At 42.8% G+C, this 14,666-nt stretch overlaps 1 protein-coding gene across 2 annotated transcripts in view; it reads left to right on the forward strand.

The window, feature by feature from the left end:
- cstf2 (cleavage stimulation factor, 3' pre-RNA, subunit 2) overlaps positions 1-14,666 on the forward strand; it is a 24,781-nt gene continuing 10,115 nt past the window's right edge. Inside the window, exons 1-6 of one of the 2 annotated variants that reach the window (XM_071398587.1) lie at positions 1-296; positions 789-867; positions 1,020-1,189; positions 13,490-13,626; positions 13,764-13,883; positions 14,100-14,222. In XM_071398587.1, the coding sequence (XP_071254688.1) occupies positions 161-296; positions 789-867; positions 1,020-1,189; positions 13,490-13,626; positions 13,764-13,883; positions 14,100-14,222 (765 nt within the window). In that variant the 5' untranslated portion in view covers positions 1-160. The remainder of the gene's footprint in view (positions 297-788; positions 868-1,019; positions 1,190-13,489; positions 13,627-13,763; positions 13,884-14,099; positions 14,223-14,666) is intronic. The other variant, XM_071398586.1, reaches the window with a different exon arrangement.

Consider the following 14,666-nt stretch of genomic DNA (forward strand, 5'->3'; position numbering starts at 1 on the left):
CCCACCTGATCTTGCCTCCTCCCAACTGCCTTTTATTTTATGATTTATTTTCATTGTTAGAACGGCCATTAGAGTATCTGGTCAATATGCAACCTAATGGATAATCAGTGATGAAACGCCGATTCATTGAAACACTGAACGAGGCCCCCTCGTAAACCGGATGGTGTTACACTTTAAAGTTTTGCATTTCCTGTTGTTACATTTGTCATTCCCTAAAATGGCGAATTTAGCAGCTGCTGTTGTTGCTGCCGCTGGTAGAGATCCTGCTGTTGACCGTTCATTGCGCTCTGTCTTTGGTAAATTTATTGATTGGGGAATACTAGTTGATTCAAAAGTGTATGTCGGAGAATACGTTTGTACTCACAGCTAGCGAGCTGGATAGCTTACAAACCGCGCTAGACATAGCACAGCAGCAGATAGCTAACTAACGTTAATGTGTGCAGGATTTGTATCAAACGCATTTTTATAGCTAGAAAGTATGCCTCACGTTAATTAGCCAAGGTATTCATCTGTCAGTATCACATAAGTATGTGGCAAGTTAGCTAAGTGTATACCTGTGTTAACAAGGTTTATAGTTAACTAGCTAACGTTAGTTTGCTAATGGTGTCTGCATTACCATCACATATTGCTACTAGCAACAGGTGGTTCAGCCATAGACAACAGTAACGTTAACTAAGAACTCTGCCGCTCATGTCTTTTGCATGTTGTTGTTTAGGAATCTTGTATTCTGTAAGTTTTTCCACAACTCAGTCAAGTTGCTGTCTTGAACTCTTAACTCAATTTAACAGTGGGAAACATTCCATATGAGGCCACAGAGGAGCAACTGAAAGACATTTTTTCAGAAGTCGGGCTTGTTGTCAGCTTTAGGTACGTAAGCAGTCTTAAGGCAACGTTAACCGTTTCACCTGCCTAAAACAATTGCTGCTGTGCACTAGGCTATTCTTCAAGTAATTACATGCTAATATGGCTTTTTGGTTACCTTTTGAAAATTGTTTTTTTAACCCTACACTATTTTTCAGGTTAGTGTATGATAGGGAGACAGGCAAGCCAAAAGGATATGGCTTCTGTGAGTATCAAGACCAGGAGACGGCCCTCAGTGCCATGCGGAACCTGAACGGAAGAGAGTTCAGCGGCCGAGCTCTCCGTGTCGACAATGCTGCTAGTGAGAAGAATAAAGAAGAGCTCAAGAGTAAGTATACACTGTAGTGCACTATTAACCACAATGGAAAGTGTTCACTATTAACCACAATGGAAAGTATGCACTGCGTGCAGTATTATCCACAATGGAAAGTATCTACTGTTAACTATTAACTACATTGATTAGGTTTACATGCACAGTAATAATTCGATATTAACCTGATTATGGCAGTAGGCATATTATGCAATAGTCATGTAAACACCTTGGTCTGTTTATCTTAACCCCTGTTTTCTGAGCGAACTTTTTAATTATTAGGACATGTAAACACCTTAATTGGCGTTACAGCGGTGTATTTGATCTGCGCATGTGCTAGCACCAGCTGAGCGAGCATCCCTCTTTATCTAGAGTGAAGTGAGTTCGGAACAACTGAATGTATGCTTCTTAGAAGTAGTTCTCACATACAAACTTTATATACCCGAACTCAGAATAAAATATGCTTCTGAAAAATAACATGGTCGCTGTCTTAGAAAATGTATTTTGATTGGCGATGTTCTGTATTTATCAGAGTGCCATCAGGTGTCCATGTAAACAGGATTCTTAGGGAAATCGTTCTTCTTCCAAAGCATTACACTATTTTAATTGAACTATATTGAACAAAAATATAAACGCAACATGCAACAGTTTCAAAGATTTTCCCGGGTTTTACAGATCATAAAAGGAAATCAGTCAATTTAAATAAATAAATTAGGCCATAATCTATGGATTTCACATGACTGGGAATACAGATATGCATCTGTTGGTCACAGGTACCAAAAAAATAAATAAAAGTAGGGGCGTGGATCAGAACCAGTGTGACCACCATTTGCCTCATGCAGTGCGACACGTCTCCTTCGCATAGAGTTGATCAGGCTGTTGATTGTGGAATGTTGTCCCACTCCTTTTCAATGGCTGTGCGAAGTTAATGGATATTGGCAGGAACTTGAACACGCTGTCGATCCAGAGCATCCCAAACATGCTCAATGGGTTATGTCTGGTGAATATGCAGGCCATGGAAGAACTGACATTTTCAGATTCCAGGAATTGTGTACAGATCCTTGCGACATGGGGCCGTGCATTTGTATGCTGAAACATGAGGTGATGGCGGCGGATGAATGGCACGACAATGAACCTCAACTTTTCACGTTATCTCTGTACATTCAAATTGCCCTTCGGTAAAATGCTATTGTGTTCGTTGTCCGTAGCTTCGCCATACACACAATGCTACCTAAAAAAATTGGGGCACTGAGCAAATTTTAGGGTTGTGAGCAGAAACTTGAACATTGTGAGAATTTTGTGCAACTACACTGAGGATGTACCCTTACAGTTTTAGACAGTAGCCAATAGACTATTTGAGCATAGTGTAGGCCTACCAACAAAACCAATGGCAAAAATCCCATAACATTTTCACATGGAAATAGCTTTTGATTTCTATGATATAGCCTACAGTAGACTGTGGTGTTCAATGCAAGCCTACATTGCATGGTACTTTTTTATACTATGAAGGGTTTGACATTAATTCATAATTTTTTTACTTGGTCTGTAACATCATGGGTCAAATAGGTGACTGTACATTGTATTGTTGTATGATGCAAGAAACCACTTTCAAAATACAATTTATTATTATTACCATACAGAGAATTAGACAATGTAAGCTACTCCTCTGCTTATTGGGATATTAGCATTTTCAAGCCTGTCTCGAAATACAGCACTGCCCCTTTAAGACATAAGCTTTTTACCTGACTGGCTTTCCAAAGACAGTTTGAAAGGTAGCCTACACGTTTTGTGCTCTTGTAGGAAGCCTTAACTCCCCATTTATGATCAATACTTATCAATAACTGGGCTAATAACTCGCTAGCTAGCAAGGAATATCAACAAATGGGAACACACGGCTCTGCACTCTGCTCTGATAAGCGCATTCACTCGCGGGTCATTGAAAGGCCGCTCGTGGGCTACCCACGCCAATAGAATTCTACTCCATTGCGCTACAACAAAACCAGACTATCTTGTAAAATTTGTTTTGGTTTGTTGCATTGAAAAGGGGCTGTAATAATGTTGATTCGATCACAGAAAACAATGTTAATCTATATAGTGCAAAATAATGGGGCGAACCAAGTTAAGTCCAATCTCTTGTCTCTGCGCTGCATGGCATTTCACCTGCGTGGCAGTTCTGGAGTAAGTGCGCGGCCGCACGCGTGCAGCTTAGAGGGAACATTGCATACACGTAGCGGTTGTGAGGGCGGTTGGGCCTAATTCTCTAAAACAGCTTTGGAGATGGCTTATGGTAGAGAAATTAACATGAAATTCTCTGGCAATGGCTCTGGAGGACATTCCTGCAGTCAGCATGCCAATTGCGCACTCCCTCAACTTGACATCTGTGGCATTGTGTTATGACATAACTGCACATTTTAGTGGCCCTTTATTGTCCCCAGCACAAGGTGCACCTGTGCAATGATCATGCTGTTTTAATCAGCTTCCTGATATGCCACACCTGTCAGGTGGATGGATTATCTTGGCAAAGATAATAACAAGGATTTAAACAAATTTGTGCACAATATTTGAGAAATAAGCTTTTTGTGCATATGGAACATTTCTGGAATCTTTTATATCAGCTCATGACACGTGGGACAAACACATTGTTTATATTTTTGTTAAGTGTATTATTAATCTAACTATCCACAATTGCATTAGTGTGTGCATGTAACCGTACTCAATGTAAAGTATGCACTGCAGTGCACTATTAATCACAATGGAAAGTATGCAGAAGTGCATGGGACTGCTTTATTCATCCTGCCCGCACCCGCAGCTTTTCATACCACACCCGCTGGCTTTATGTCCGACTCAAACCCGCTACCACAAGAACTGGTCCCTAACCCAACCGCAGTCTCGCAACGTTATTTTAGGAGTATGTGACACAACTGACTTGCCAGCCATGGTCCCAGGAATTGTTCACCCTATATTGTTCACCCCAATAGGCTAGACGTGGTTTGAAGACAGCAGAGGTGGAGAGACTTGCACTTTCTCTTGATTAGATTTTGATTTGTAAAACAAAATTTAGCTCAAGTTTTATTTGTCACATGCGCCGAATACAACAGGTGTAGACTTTATCGTGAAATGCTTACTTACGAGCCTTTTCCCAAGAGTGCCAATTAAAAAAAATATATATATATATATAAAAAGTAATTCATGAAATAAAAAGGAAAGAGTAACACAATATAACAACAATGAGGCTATATACAAGTACTGAGTCAATGTGCAGGGGTAATATGTACATGTAGGTAGGGGTAAAAGTGACTAGGCAATCAGGATCTATAATAAACAGAGTAGCAGTGTGTGTGGGTAGAGTCCAGTGAGTGTGCATAGAGCCAGGGCAAGAGAGTCAGTGCTAAAATAAAAAGGGGGTCAATGCGAATGGTCCAGGTAGCCACTTGAGTGACTGTTCAGCAATTGTATGGCTTTGGGTAGAAGCTGTACAGGAGCCTTTTGGTCCCAGACTTGGCGTTCCGGTACTGCTTACCATGCGGTAGCAGAGAGAACAGTCTGACTTCAGTGGCTGTTAGAACACTTTTAGGGCCATCTTCTGACACCGCCTGGTATCGAGGTCCTGGATGGCACGGAGCTCGGGACTCAGTGATGTACTGGGTTGTACGCGCTATCCTCTGTAGTGCCTTGTGGTCGGATATCAAGCAGTTGCCAAGGCAAGCGGTAATGCATCCAGTCAAGATGCTTTCATTGGTGCGGCTGTAGAACTTTTTGAGAATCCGAGGGCCCATGACACATCTTTTCAGCCTCCTGAGGGGTAAGAGGTACTGTCGTGTCATCTTCACGACTGTTGGTGTGTTTGGACCATGAATAGGTCCTTAGTGATGTGAACACAGGAACTTGAAGCTCTCGCCCCGCTCCACTACCATGATGTGAATTGGGGGCCCGCCCCGTTGTCCATGATCAGCTCCTTTGTCTTGCTGACGTTGAGGGAGGAGGTTGTTGTTCTGGCACCACACTGCCAGGTCTCTGACCTCCTCCCTATAGGCTGTCTCGTCGTCGGTGATCATGCCTACCACTGCGGTGTCATCTGCAAACTTAATGATGGTGTTAGACTCATGCGCGTCCACACAGTCGTGGGTGAACAGGGAATACAGGAGGGGCCTTACCACGCATCCCTGAGGGGCCCCCGTGTTGAGGGTAGCCTACCTTTTTAGGAGTGGGACGATTTTCAGATGGAGAGAAATGTGGGTGATCAATATTTATTTATAGGCAATGTAATAAACTATAGCCTAATCATATTTAGGAAGTACATTTCCTTGGAAAGAACTGCCACTTGGTTCTCCGCCAATGCATAGGCTATAACCTACTCTATTTAATAGAGACCACACGCGCACCTGATCTCACAGGTATGGCTACTGAACTTGAAACAGCAAGAATGATGAGAGCATTCTTTACAATTACAATTTTATAAATGCCGACAGACAATTTGTTGGTTCGACATTCTTTTTGTGTCTGTAAAATGAATGATTATACTATTTTAGTAATTTATTTAACTAGGCAAGTCGGTTAAGAACAAATTCTTATTTACAATGATGGCCTACTCCGGCCAAACCCGGACGATGCTGTGCCAATTATGCGCCGCCCTATGGGACTCCCAATCACGACCGGATGTGATACAGCCTTGATACGAACCAGGGACTGTAGTGACACCTCTTGCACTGAGATGCAGTGCCTGAGACCGCTGCGCCACTCGGGAGACCCAAATTATGTGAGAAATGGCGGTGGAATAACATATCGAAGTAAACTTGGAGTCACGTGATGATATGTTGTGTGGTCCTCCCACTACGACTGGAAAGCATGCAGTTTATGAGGCTACAGATTAAATAAGTTATGATGAACTTCACAGGCGAGTAAGTGCATGGTGACGAGCTTGATGTTGCTTTCCAATACATTTCGAGGGTCTTGTTTTGGTGACATGATCATCAATGCTTGGCTGCCGTTTGACAAATATAAATAATATCGCTCTTATCCATAATATGTAGGTAGCCTACCCGCACTGTACCTGCAAGCTGTTGGCTAGAGCGCATGTGTCAAGACTAGTGGGCACATTTGATATACTGTGCATTCAGAAAGAATTCAGACCCCTTGACCTTTTTCTACATTTTGTTACTTTACAGCCATATTCTAAAATTGATTAAATTACATATTTCCCTCAATCTACACACAATACCCCATAATGACAAAGTGAAAACAGGTTTTTAGACATTTTTGCAAATATATATTACAAATAAACATACCTTATTTTACAGTACCAGTCAAAAGTTTGGACACACCAACTCATTCAAGGGTTTTTCTTTGTGTGGGTTGGTTCTTCTATCCTTGTGGGGATCTAAAGTCCCCACAAGGATAGTAAAACGAGGAAAATTCTCCCTCGTGAGACATTTCCCACATCCTCATTAGGACAAAGGCTATTTTAAGCTGAGGGGTTAGGTTTATGAAAATACATTTTAGGTACCCACGAGGCTAGAACATAACGTGTGTGTGTGTGTGTGAGAGAGAGAGAGAGAGAATGAGCATCTCTTTACCTGGTGGTCCCAACGATCCCTGGCATGTGCCCAGGTCCTCCACCTATGGGGGCTGCATCATCTGGGGGGCTCCGTTCATGGGCATGCCCAACTGACGACCACACACACACACACAACCAGACATTAGGACAGGGAACAGCATACATGCATCATGTAACAATTATTAAATGTACAGTACCAGTCAAAAGTTAACCACTACTCATTCAAGGGATTTTTTTATTTAATTTTTTTTCTACATTGTAGAATAATTGTGAAGACATAAACTGTGCAATAACACATGTGGGATCATGTAGTAACCAAAAGTGTTAAACAAATATTATATTTGAGGTTCTTATTATATATTATATTTGAGAAGTAGCCACCCTTTGGTTACATGATTCCATATGTTATTTCATAGTTTCTACAATGTAGAAAATAGTAAAAATAAAGAAACCCTTGAATGAGTAAGTGTGTCCAAACTTTTGACTGGTACTGTAAGTATTCAGACACTTTGCTATGAGATTTGAAATTGAGCTCGGGTGCATCCTGTTTACATTGATCATCCTTGATGTTTCTACAACTTGCTTGGAGTCCACCTGTGGTAAATTTAGAAAGGCACACACCTGTCTATATAAGGTCACATAGTTGACCGTTCATGTCAGAGCAAAAACCAAGCCATGAGGTCGAAGGATATCAAATAACATTTTATTGGTCACATACACGTGTTTAGAGATGTTATTGCGGGTGTAGCGAAATGCTTGTGCTTTTAGTTCCGACAGTGCCGCAATATCTAATAAGTAATACCTAACAATTTCACAACAAATATCTATTGCACACACCTAAGTAATGGAATTAAGAATATATAAATATATGGATGAGCAATGTCAGAGCAGCATAGACGAAGACACAGTAGATGGTATAGAAAACAGTATATACATATGAGAAGAGTAATCCAAGATACAGTTGAAGTCGGAAGTTTACATACACCGTAGCCAAATATATTTAAACTCAATTTTTCACAATTCCTGACATTTAATCCAAGTAAAAAATCCCTGTTTTAGGTCAGTTAGGATCACCACTTTACTTTAAGAATGTGAAATGTCAGAATAATAGTAGACAATGATTTATTTCAGCTTTTATTTCTTTCATCACATTCCCAGTGGGTCAGAAGTTTACATACACTCAATTAGTATTTGGTGGAATTGCCTTAAACAATTTAAACTTGGATCAAATGTTTCGGGTAGCCTTTCACAAGCTTCCCACAATAAGTTGGGTGAATTTTGGCCCTTTCCTCCTGACAGAGCTGGTGTAACTGTCAGGTTTGTAGGCATCCTTGCCCGCACACGCTTTTTCAGTTCTGCCCACAAATGTTCTATAGGATTGAGGTCAGGGCTTTGTGATGGCCATTCCAATACCTTGACTTTGTTGTCCTTAAGCCATTTTGCCACAACTTTGGAAGTATGCTTGGGGTCATTGGAAGACCCATTTGCGACCAAGCTTTAATTTCCTGACTGATGTCTTAATGTTGCTTCAATATATCCACATAATTTTCCTACCTCATGATGCCATCTATTTTGTGAAGTGCACAAGTCCCTCCTGAAGCAAAGCAGCCCCACAACATGTTGCTGCCACACCCGTGCTTCACAGTTGGGATGGTGTTCTTCGGCTCGCAAGCCTCCCTCTTTTTCCTCCAAATATTACGACGGTCATTAAGGCCGAACAGTTCTATTTTTGTTTCATCAGACCAGAGGACATTTCTCCAAAAAGTACGATCTTTGTCCCCATGTGCAGTTGCCAACCGGAGTCTGGCTTTTTTATGGCGGTTTTGGAGCAGTGGCTCTTTCCTTGCTGAGCGACCTTTCAGGTTATGTCAATATAGGATTCATTTTACTGTGGATATAGATACTTTTGTGCCTGTTTCCTCCAGCATCTTCACAAGGTCCTTTGCTGTTGTTTTGGGATTGAGTTGCACTTTTCATACCAAGGTACGTTCATCTCTAGGAGACAGAACGCGTCTCCTTCCTGAGTGGTATGATGGCTGCGTGGTCCCATGGTGTTTATACTTACGTACTATTGTTTGTAAAGATGAATGTTGTACCTTCAGGCGTTTGGAAATTGCTCCCAAGGATGAACCAGACTTGTGGAGGTCTACAATTGTTTTTCTGAGGTCTTGGCTGATTTCTTTAGATTTTCCCATGATGTCAAGCAAGGAGGCACTGAGTTTGAAGGTAGGCCTTGAAATACATCCACAGGTACACCTCCAATTGACTCAAATTATGTCAATTAGCCTATCAGAAGCTTCTAAAGCCATGACATAATTTTCTGGAATTTTCCAAGCTGTTTAAAGTCAGTCAACTTGTGTATGTAAACTTCTGACCCACTGTGATACAGTGAAATAATCTGTCTGTAAACAATTGTTGGAAAAATTACTTGTCATGCACAAAGTAGATGTCCTAACCGACTTGCCAAAACTATAGTTTAACAATAAATTTGTGGAGTGGTTGAAACACTTATGTTGGAGTCATTAAAACTTGTTTATGTTAACTTCTGACTTCAACTGTATGTGAACATTATTAAAGTGACTAGTGTTACATTTCTTAAAGTGGCCAATGATTTCAAGTCTGTATGTAGGCAGCAGCCGCTCTGCTAGTGCCTCTTGGTCCCAGCTTTGATGAACCTGTACTCGCCTTCTGATGACAGCGGGGTGAACAGGCTGTGGCTCGGATGGTTGTTGTCCTTGATGATCTTTTTGGCCTTCCTGCGACATCGGGTGCTGTAGGTGTCCTGGAGGGCATGTAGTTTGCCCCTGGTGATGCGTTTTGCAGACCGCACCACCCTCTGGAGAGCCCTGCAGTTGTGGGCGGTGCAGTTGCCATACCAGGCGGTGATACAGCCCGACAGGATTCTCTAAATTGTGCATATGTAAAAGTTTTAGGTGACAAGCCAAATTTCTTCAACCTCCTGAGGTTGAAGAGGTGCTGTTGCGCAGTCTGTGTGGGTGGACCATTTCAGATCGTCAGTGATGTGTACACCGAGGAACTTGAAGCTTTCCACCTTCTCCACTGCTGTCCCGTCGATGTGGATAGGGGGTGCTCCCTCTGCTGTTTCCTGAAGGTCACAATCATCTCCTTTATTTTGTTGACGTTGAGAGGTTATTTTCCTGACACCACACTCCCAGAGCCTCTCGCCTCTTCCCTGTAGGCTGTCTCGTCATTGTTGGTAACCAAGCCTACTACTGTTGTGTCGTCTGCAAACTTGATGATTGACTTGGAGGCGTGCATGGCCACGCAGTCAAGAGTGAACAGGGAGTACAGGAGGGGGCTTAGCACGCACCCTTGTGGGGCCCCAGTGTTGAGGATCAGCGAAGTGGGGGTGTTGTTTCCTACCTTTCCCCACCTGGGGGTGGCCTGTCAGGAAGTCCAGGACCCAATTGCACAGGGCAAGGTTCAGACCCAGGGCTTCAAGCTTAATAATGAGCTTGGAGGGTACTATGATGTTGAATGCTGAGCTGTAGTCAATGAACAGCATTCTTACATGGGTATTCCTCTTGTCCAGATGGGATAGGGCAGTGTGATGGCGATTGCATCGTCTGTGGACCTATTGGGGCGGTAAGCAAATTGAAGTGGGTCTAGGGTGACAAGTAAGGTGGAGGTGGTATGATCCGTAACTAGCCTCTCAAAACACTTCATGATGGCAGAATTGAGTGCTACGGGGCGATAGTCATTTAGTTCAGTTACCTTTGTTCCTGTACCCAAAAAAGCAATGGTGGCCATCTTGAAGCATGTGGGGACAGCAGACTGGGATATGGAGAGATTGACTGTCTAATCACATTATCCAGCTGGTCTGCGCATGCTCTGAGGATGCGGCTAGGGATGCAGTCTGGGCCAGCAGCCTTGCGAGGGTTAACACGTTAAAATGTCTTGCTCACGTCGGCTACGGAGAAGAGCCCACAGTCCTTGGTAGCTGGCCGTGTCGGTGGCACTGTTATCCTCAAAGCGGGCAAAGAACGTGTTTATCTTGTCCGGAAGCAAGACGTCGGTGTCCACAACGTGGCTGGTTTTCCTTTGGTTGTCCGTGGTTGTCTGTAGACCCTGCAACATACGTCTCGTGTCTAAGTCGTTGAATTGCTACTCCACTTTCTCTATAATGACATTTCGTTTGATTGCCTTGCGGAGGGAATGACTACTACGTTTGTGTTCTGCTATATTCCCAGTCACCTTGCCGTGGTTAAATGCGGTGGTTCGCACTTTCAGTTTTGCGCGAATGCTGCCTTCTCTCCACGGTTTCTGGTTAGGATAGGTTTTAATAGTTAGTGGGTACAACATCCCCTATACACTTCTTGATGAAATCAGTAACTGTCTGTCTATTCTCGGAAGCTACCCGGAACATATCCCAGTCCTCGTCATCAAAACAACCTTGAAGCGTGGATTTCGATTGGTCAGACCAGCGTTGAATAGTCCTTAGCACGGGTACATCCTGTTTGAGTTTCTGCCTATAGGAAGGGAGGAGCAAAATTTAAGTCGTGGTCAGATTTGCCGAAAGGAGGGCGGGGGGAGGGCCTTGTATGCACCCCGGAAGTTGGCGTAGCAATGGTCGAGGTGTTTTTCCAGCGTGAGTACTACAGTCAATATGCTGATAGAATTCAGGTAGCCTTTTCCTAATTTTCTTTAAAATCCCCAGCTACAATAAATGCAGCCTCAGTATATATGGTTTGCATAAAGTCCAGTGAAGTTTGAGGGCCCTCATGGTATCAGCTTGAGGGGGGATATACACGGCTGTGACGATAACCGAAGAGAATTTGATCGGTATTTGATTGAGGTATTCTTGGTCGGGTGAACAAAAGGAATTGAGTTCCTGTATGTTATTACAATTACGCCATGAGTTGTTAATCATGAAACATACACCCGCTCTTCTTCCTGGAGGTATGTTCATTCTTGTCGGCGCGTTGAACTGAGAATCCAGATGGCTAGACTGACTCCGACAGAATATCCCGAGAGAGCCATGTTTCCGTGAAACGGAGTATGTTACAATCCCTGATGTCTCTCTGGAAAGAAACCGGTTCCTGATCTCGTCAACTTTGTTATACATGGACTGAACATTAGCGAGTAATATACTCGGAAGCGGTGGGTGGTGTGTGCTCCTCCTAAGTCTGACTAGAAGACCGTTCCGAATTCTTCTTCTCCACCAGCGTTGTTTTGGGTTGGCCTCTGGAATCAGTTCAATTGCCCTGGATGGCGCGAACAAATGATCCGCTTCGGGAAAGTTGCAATACTGGTAGTGTTGGTGAGTTACCGCCGCTCTGATATGCAATAGTTCTTCCCGGCTGTATGTAATGACACAACATTTTCTGGGCTAACAATGTAAAAAATAATACACAACAACAAAATACTGCAAAGTTTGCTAAGAACGAGAAGCGAGGCAGACCCCTCTGTCGGCGCCATCACGTGTAATGAGTTCCGAGATTGTCCTTAGAGACACTCCCCAAATACAGGTGTGCCAAACTTGTAGCGTCATACCCAAGAAGACTCGGATGTTATCGCTGCGAAAGGTGCTTCTACAAAGTACTGAGTAAAGGGTCTGAATACTTATGTAAATGTGACATTTCAGTTTATTTTTTTTATTTTTAATAGATTTAATCGTAGATTGAGAGGGGGATACTATTTAATCAATTTTAGAATAAGGCGGTAACATAAAATGTGCTAAAAGTCAAGGGTTCTGAATACTTTCCCGAATGCGCTGTATATTGCAACTGTTTTTGTGACAACCAGAGTTCCCGAGTGGCGCAAGGCACTGCATCTCCGTGCAAGAGGTGTCACTACAGTCCCTTGTTCGTATCAAGACTATCACATCCGGCCGTGATTGGGAGTCCCATAGGGCTGCGTACAATTTGCCCAGCATTGGCCGGGGTAGGCCATCATTTTTAAATAAGAATTTGTTCTTAACTGGACTTGCGTAGTTAAATAAAGGTTCAATTAAAACATTTAAAAAGAGTTGAAAATGCGATGGAAACTCATTTAACTTGTTTTTTTGTGTTTTTTAACAGCAAATGTGTTTTTATGTGCTCTACATCATCATGCACAGCCTTTTTATTCGCAAAAGGTATGTTTGATGGAAACATCTCTGGTGGGAAACCGTTTATATTGTTTTCTGCAGATTTTAAAATATTCTCATGCTAATCTGTCGCAAATTGGAGGGCAACCCAGCTACTGTAGGAAACTATAGTCAAATCATATTTAATTTCCTTGGAAAGTTAACTGCCACATCAATCTCCGTCCATGCATAGGCAGTCTACTCTCTATTTCATTGAGACTAAACATTCTAGGCGCACTTGATCTAGCACGCCCAACTAGGAGATATGCTACCTAACTTGAAGCAGCGAATTCTGAGTGTGTGAATAATGCGACAGATGTGCTTTTAATACAATAGGTAGGCTAACACATGCAAAGTAGATCGATGTCAGTTTCGAAATAATCTGCGGGATGACAACAAATATTTTCATCCCAAAGTTGTCTGTCTGTGACCACCCGCTCCCAACCGCAGCATAAAAAATGCAGACCGCACCGTAATGATCTCTGTCGGAACCCGCAGGTCTATTGACCCGCTACACTGCAGTGCACGATTAACCACAATGGAACGTGTGCAGTGCACTATTCACCACAACAAACATCTGAAAAGGGGTTGGGACATGTTTTGCTGCTTCTCAATAATTGGTAGAGTGAAGCTTTCAGCATAACTCTTCGGACATAACTCCTGTTGTCTCCCCCAGGTTTGGGGACGGGGGCCCCTATCATTGAATCTCCCTACGGGGACAACATAATACCAGATGAGGCTCCAGAGTCTATAAGCAGAGCTGTGGCCAGTCTGCCCCCAGAGCAGATGTTTGAGCTCATGAAACAGATGAAGGTGAGTTTTCTCTCTTTAGACTCCAGTTTCCTTGTTTTGAGATTGTATATCATCACATCCATGCATAGACAGTCACTTGTGGATAATCCAAAGACAAATTCATTGGACTCCCATTGTGGTGTAATTATCCCCTCCAGCTGTGTGTGCAAAATAGTCCCCAGGAGGCCAGGAACATGCTGTTGCAGAACCCCCAGCTGGCCTTTGCCTTGCTCCAGGCCCAGGTGGTCATGAGGATCGTAGACCCTGAGATCGCCTTGGTGAGACCTGGTTACTCGCAACTTGGGTCAGTGCAAATGCACTCCAGTGATATGGGGTTAGGTGTCTTACTGACTTTAGAGCATAATGGTTAAGATTGTATTCTTCATAGACCTTTAGCATGAACTCATTCAGAGATATTGTTGCACATGTTGTCGTCAAGAGAATCGTCAACGTTTAACTTGGATGTTCCTCTGCTCGTCTGACCTCTGCTGTAGAAAATGCTTCACCGTCAAATCCCAGTGCAGCCATTGGTTCCCAACAGTCAAGCTGGACCAGTGCCAGTGGCCAACCAGCCTATTCCACCGCCCAATGCTCCAGTCTCCCAGTCACAGCCAATGGTGAATCCACTTTGGCAGACACATAAATTAAACGATTAGCTATTAAACGATTAGTTATCAGGATTTAGATCAACTGAAGACCATCTGTCAGTTTCCTACATCTGAGATCAACCTACACAATCTCTAACGCTAAATCTAGGATCTACAGTACCAGTCAAAAGTTTGGAACTACTCATTCCAGAGTTTCTTTATTTTTACTATTTTCTACATTGTGGAATAATAGTGAGGACATCAAAACTATGAAATAACACATGGAATCATGTGTTAAACAAATCAAAATGTATTTTAGATTCTTCAAAGTAGTCACCCTTTGCCTTGATGACAGCTTTGCACACTCTTGGCATTCTCTCAATCAGCTTCACCTGGAATGCTACTTTGAAGAATCTCAAATATAAAATATATTTAGATTTGTTTAACACTTTTTTTGGTTACCACATGATTCCA

The sequence above is a fragment of the Salvelinus alpinus genome, chromosome 4 (assembly GCF_045679555.1).
Source record: "Salvelinus alpinus chromosome 4, SLU_Salpinus.1, whole genome shotgun sequence".
NCBI lineage: Eukaryota > Metazoa > Chordata > Actinopteri > Salmoniformes > Salmonidae > Salvelinus > Salvelinus alpinus.